This window comes from Dermacentor silvarum, chromosome 1, assembly GCF_013339745.2.
Source record: "Dermacentor silvarum isolate Dsil-2018 chromosome 1, BIME_Dsil_1.4, whole genome shotgun sequence".
Lineage (NCBI taxonomy): Eukaryota > Metazoa > Arthropoda > Arachnida > Ixodida > Ixodidae > Dermacentor > Dermacentor silvarum.
In genome coordinates this window covers 443,287,635-443,293,538 of record NC_051154.1, presented here as the reverse complement: position 1 = coordinate 443,293,538, position 5,904 = coordinate 443,287,635, and the positions used below count along the sequence as shown (strand labels likewise).

General features: G+C 49.1%; 2 protein-coding genes across 2 annotated transcripts; both read right to left on the bottom strand.

Moving 5' to 3' along the window:
* Positions 1 to 460: 460 nt before the first annotated feature.
* LOC119448967 (carotenoid isomerooxygenase) lies at positions 461 to 2,149 on the bottom strand. Its single transcript, XM_037712171.2, has one exon. It carries the CDS (start codon positions 2,111 to 2,113, stop codon positions 578 to 580), a length of 1,536 nt encoding a protein of 511 aa, XP_037568099.1. The 5' UTR covers positions 2,114 to 2,149; the 3' UTR covers positions 461 to 577.
* A 1,512-nt stretch (positions 2,150 to 3,661) lies between these two features.
* LOC125939731 (piggyBac transposable element-derived protein 2-like) lies at positions 3,662 to 5,696 on the bottom strand. The gene is made up of 2 exons (XM_049664380.1): positions 5,654 to 5,696; positions 3,662 to 5,376 (listed from the first exon to the last, which is right to left on the bottom strand). The coding sequence occupies exons 1-2, from the start codon at positions 5,694 to 5,696 to the stop codon at positions 3,662 to 3,664; spliced, it is 1,758 nt and encodes a 585-aa protein (XP_049520337.1).
* Positions 5,697 to 5,904: the final 208 nt, after the last annotated feature.

The window sequence follows — 5,904 nt, the reverse complement described above, 5'->3', positions numbered from 1 at the left end:
CGGGTATGAGACAGGGACAAGAAGGAAAGAAAGAGGGAAGGACGGAAAGAAGGGAGGAAGGAAGGAAGGAAAGAAAGCACGAAAGAGAGAGAGAGACATAAAAATAGACAAAGAAACGAAGAAGGAAAGAAGGAAATTACGTGCGGCTCATACCCGCATTGGTATGTGGGTATGAGCCGCCGAGAGACGGGGCGGGAGAGATCTCGTCAGCGTCGCGCCTACAGCTCGGCAGAAGATCGGGCCTGCAATGCGGGGCGCAAGCGGCAATGTCGGGCCGATCCGGTGGCTCGTGCTGCCGAGCTAGAGAAAGACGTAACCAATAATTGAGAAAGACTTTAATGAATCCTCTGGATTAACCCATTGATAAACACCGGGGCCGCACATTTCAGTTTCGCTGGTTTACCATCTGTACGAGGTGCATGGGCGGTGTTGTTCTTTAAATATTTTTTACGTTGAACAGCTTCCCTTAAGTTAGCTGGAACACTCTATATATACTCCCCGATGTCGCCAATGGTGTTTCCCTGATTAAGAGCAATTATTTCACGTCAAACAGTATCTCATGCTTCTCAGTAACTTTCTACGCTTCCTGGCCTTGGTCCTGGAGAAACCAGCCATGAAAATCTCCGGGGACCGAGGACGGACAATCAAATTCCACCATAGCCAACTGCTGGAAGCTCTGTGCGTCAAGAACAAGGAGGGCCAGCTTCTTTTCGTTGTCCTCTTGAAGCAGCGAACTAAGGACGACTCCGTCGTCCTCTTCCACGGCACCTGGTCGAGAGACGAAGACAGGTTCGGACGGGTACCAGCCTTCTCTTTCCCAGCGTCGCCACTCGCCAGTGATGACATCAAGCTTGGACAGAAACATCCTGTGCTCCTGGCCCGGAACATTGCTAACGCAGTAGACGAACCGATATGGTTTCCCGTTATGGTTCTGGTTGATGCGTGGAAGGTCGCCTAGCAGGTTGCCCTTTGCCAAATTCTGCGGCTCTACAGTGATTCTCTCGCCCAGGCCTCGATTCAGCGGCAGAGTAAAGCGGCGAAGGTGGGCCATCTCAAATTTTCCAGGATTTTTCTCCGCGTATACTAAGCTCCTCACGATGCCATCGTCGTCGAAGCAACAGGCATCAACAACGACGTCGTCATCTTGCTCGAAGGCGTTTATGTGGTGAAATATGAAAAAAGGAGCAGCCTCAAACACGGTGGAATGCAGTTCTCCAGTATTTTTGTTCATGACATGAAAGCGGACGCCTTTCTCGGGGTCAAACTTCAGGGCATCCACGTAAGCCTTGTCACCAAGGAATTTGCACCGAAGCATAGTCGGCAAGTGTAGGGTGAGAGGCTGTTCCACTACGACCACCCATTTCTCCGTGAGAGCGAAGCTGTGGACGTAGGGCACCGACGTGCGGGAGCTGAACGGTATCTTACCCACGGCTCTCACGCTGCTCACCGAGCTCGAAACGCATTCGCCGCCGAGAGGGTACTGAATTAAGATGAACCCAGGATTAAGTCCCATCTTTGTTGCGATGTTGTACGTGGTGCCGTCGTCCGGGTCTTGGTGGGGGTGTGCCGTGGCGGTATGTACGGCTACGAAGTTCGTCAGGTTCTTTTTGTCAAGAGTCTCCAGAGTAACAGGGTCCACTCGGAACATGTGTGGTGACTCCGTCATGGCATACACTTCATCGCCTATGGGCATCACATTCACGACCGCATTGTCCGTTATATCCATGGTGAAATACGAGGCCAGGCGCTCGTACAGGGTGGCACAAGGATCGGGATGCGCCAAAGTTCCGAATTCGGAGACAACGATCCGGTTGGCCCGGTGGTTGCGGATGTACGATTGACTCCTCAGAAAACGGTTTTTGTAGAACGCTTGACCGTTCTCAATGCTGAACTGCCTCACTAATGCGAGACCGTCAAATACATGGTTGTATTGGTCCGGACCAACGGCCGAAAGGCCCGGGCCGTTTCGTAGCAGCTTTCCTCGGAGCCAGTATGGTAGCTCTCCATTCACGACACCACTAATTGGTTCCAAGATTTCAGGAACGCAGGAGCGCTGGTAAAACTTTCTTAAGTCCCATTTGAGTGCATGCGGAGACTGATGGTTAGCATCCATGGCTCACAGGTGCTCAGATGATGGTCGTGGTCTTCATGCGCTGAAGTGCGTCCGAGGGGTAAAGGCAGCGTCGCACGAGTCTCGAGGAGTTAGCAGGTTAGTATTTTCAAGTAGGCGGCAATAACGGCGCATGCACCTTTTATATACCGACGAATGCTATCACCCGGGGAAGAATATGCCACTCTAAAGATAACGGTGAGGGAGAGGGAAACATGCAAAAACGCCTTATCGCGTCGCAGAGATAGCAACATATGGACAGTCCCCCACAAGAATAGACTTGTCGTCGACTGTATAGGTTCATTCAACTTTTTGAATTGGGCCTCCTCCCCTCCCCGCTGTACCAAGCACACTCTTATGGCATCTTCAGCTGGCAGTCTCGGAGCGCTCTAGACCGCTCTCGCTAGTGGCTTTGTCTTCGGCTGGTTGAAAGAGGGTGCGCGTCTTGCGTTCGGCTGGTTTATTTTGATCGCTCTCCTCCATCTTCGAGCGCTCTGAGGCGTTCCGCGCCCTGTCGTCGGAGCAGTCGTCGAGATGAGAGCGTTTCCAGCAACGTCATCACAGCACAGCGTCACCGTTCTTGGCGACGGTCCACAGTAGCCTAGGCAACCTAGGCCACAGCATGCTGGCGTCTCAACGAACGGTCGTCCCACCGGCGCGTGCACTGGTTTAGCTTTGGATAGGCGAAACATCGGATGTTAGTAGTAGTAACGTGGTTTCGCATCTGCCATTCCCTCCTCCGATAGAGAGTCACACATTTGGCTTGCCCGCTTGTCCTCTACCTCTGAGTTCGGGGAACGCCGGATCTGCACGACTCTGCTTCGGGGGATGGATGCTACCAGTCGAAGATACCATTAATAGTTTCACTATCTCTAAACACACTTTTTACAATAAAGGATGGAAAAAGAGAAGGAATATATTTTGTGTTGACGGAATGACCAGCCGACGTATCGTTTTTGAAACCACTCGGTTCAAAGACATCTTTAAAAAACATTAGAGCAAGAAAAGATGGCACAAAAATATACTGCGGGAGATGATTTTGCTAGCACAGTGCCGCTGAAGGCTCAGTACGCCACCACAGCAGAGAAAAAATATCTTTGACAATATTTATAAAGTGCGCCGTGCTGTAGCTTGAATTAACGCTCTCTTACTTGCAGATGCCTGGTTGCATGACTTTAACCTCCTCAGACCTGAGAGTAATGGCACGGAGGAATAACATTGACCAAGTTCTTATACTTACTTTTGTGTTGCATAGAACCCACAAAAAATTATTTTGAATGTGCGCAGAGCCTAACAACAAGTAATTGTTTGTCCCCCTGCATAGACACTGGGTCTATCCTTAGGCATTGCTAGAAATACGTATGCATTTTTGTGTATTTGGAAAGGGCCGCAAATAACTGTTTCGAGGATGAACTTTAGAGAAAGAAAGATTAAATTGATTTTTATTAGTTCTGGTGACACATTTAGAGCACAACAAAATCACTTTTGGGACGTTCTTAACCCCACACACCAGTGAGTCAAGCTATCAGTGCAATTCCTTTGCGACAGAACTCACGAATGGAATTCATAGAAGCAGTCTCTTCCAACTTCTATGCAAAGGTACACGTCGCACCGAGCACATCTGTGGCGTGTCTTCATGCTGCAGCCAGCGTTCCGGCACCTCGCTCCATTTGGTAGGTCGTCCTTCATTGGCAAATGCAGTGCGTCTGTTTTGCGGAAATGTTCTGATGGCAGAGCTTTTGGCCTCTTCCTTGGTGGGATGTCTAGGTCATCTTCGTCTTCTTGACGAGTTGCGATCACCTTCTGCCATATCAATGCTTCGGCCACGCAAAGCTTGAAATCAAGGTACTCCAGAATGTTTTTTCTTTGGACGCCCTCGGCCTTCTTGTCTGCTCTGTACTGAAGCCAGCTGTTTACACAAGCAAGATCAGACATGTGAAGAATTGTACGCAGTGTCCACCTGTTTGTGCGGCTTCTTTGAGCATACAGGGAGAGCATTCTGTCAGCTAAGTCAACACCACCCATATTTGCATTGTAGTTTCTGATGACGGATGGGCGCGGGACATCCAGAAGCTTCTTGTCTTTCTTGCACCATCTTTTGCACTTATCTTCAGGCTCCACTCCAAAGGCAGCCGACAGCATCACAATGGGCTTTTTGTCGACCCATTTTGTGCAAGCAAGCGTGCTGTCTTGTCGCAGTCGCTGCTCCGAAGTGCCCCGAGATTTCTTCAACAAATTCTTGTCATTTGTGAAATGGGCCTCTTTTGGCATTCTGTTCTTCATCAGAGTGCCGGTGCCAAAAATGCCCTTTTTCGTGAGCTCATCCATCAAACCGACCGAGGAAAACCAACGGTCACAGTAAAGCGTGGAGCATGCAGGCACTGTCTCAACCAGCTTCAAGACTGAGTTGCCCGATATGCCAAGGCCAAAGTCTGGAAACGTCTCTTTGCCTTTGTAAATTGCAAAATCATAAATCAACCCGTCCTTTCCTGTGAGAACAAAGTTTTTCAGGCCCACAGGATTTGGTTTGTTAGGGATATACTGCTTCATAGGACAGCGCCCTGAAAATGGGATGACTTGTTCATCCACACACAAGCAGTTGGGTCTTTCCAAGCCCAAGCAGCCCTTTCGCACCATCTCAACGAAAGGCGCAACCTTCCAAAGTCTCTCGCTCTTCTTGTCGTCATCACTGATGTCATCGTCAAGTTGGCAGCACAGGTTAGATCGCAGTAAGAAGAAACGATCCCGTGGCATGGTGTCGGCTACTGAGCTAACAGCCAGGCCCTTCTTCCAAAAAAATCGTATTCTTGGATAGCCAATCACTCCCATCAGCATGGAACAACCCAGGAACTGTTTAACTTCCTGACCAGTGATTTTAGATATGATTCCACGCTCTCTCAGAATTCTCTGGTTTGTTTTCTCGGCCATTTTTTCGAGCATGTTGTCATCTACGTACTGCTTGTAGTAGTCGGCAGGCGAGAACTCCAATCTAGCTTCCGAAAAAACACACCCTGTCTCGAGAACAGGTACATTGTTTGCTGGTGAAGAATTGGCTGCCTTCCACAGAGGACGCCTTTGCGAAATTCCTACGCCGCTGGAGCCGTCGTCGTCACTATCAGAAGATGAACCAACATACTCCTCAGTGTCGGAATCATACGCGGCATTCACGTCGTCAACGTCGTCTTCATTCTCGGAGTCCGAAATATCGGAAGTTTTCCGGTCGCAAATTGATTGCAGTACTTCGTCTGCCTTCTTGGTGGATGAGCCTGAAATTACAAAGCAACGGGAAGTTAGACTTAAATTCCCACTGGTAAACTTTCATAAAAAAGAATGTGCTAGTCGGCCATCTGACTTCAATATAAACACGCACATGAACCCAATGTCCCTGTGCGAGGACACTAAACTTAGTAAGCTGCGAAGGTCCCAATAAAGTCAATGGTTTTCTCTAAACGGTGTCAATGTGTTCTCCAGGCATTAAACCTTTGCACTCCGTTGCAATTTTTTAAAATGAAAAGCGTTAAGACCAACGGTAAAGCGACTTACCTGGCCGTCTCGCATAAAACGTGCTGGTGCTGATTGCCGCCATGTTTTTTTCGAGCGGGAAAGAGAAATTTCGCCGAGCTCAAGGTAGATGGCGCCACAGACCTTGTCCTCCTAGAGGGACATTGGTTCTCTCCGCTGCAACAGCCGTTGTAGTTTTCATCGCCTTAAAGCGTTTATCGCAGCTTAATACGCAGGTTCGTTTCCATGCAGTCCACAGTGTCCAGGTATCCATTTATACCGAATGAAATGTT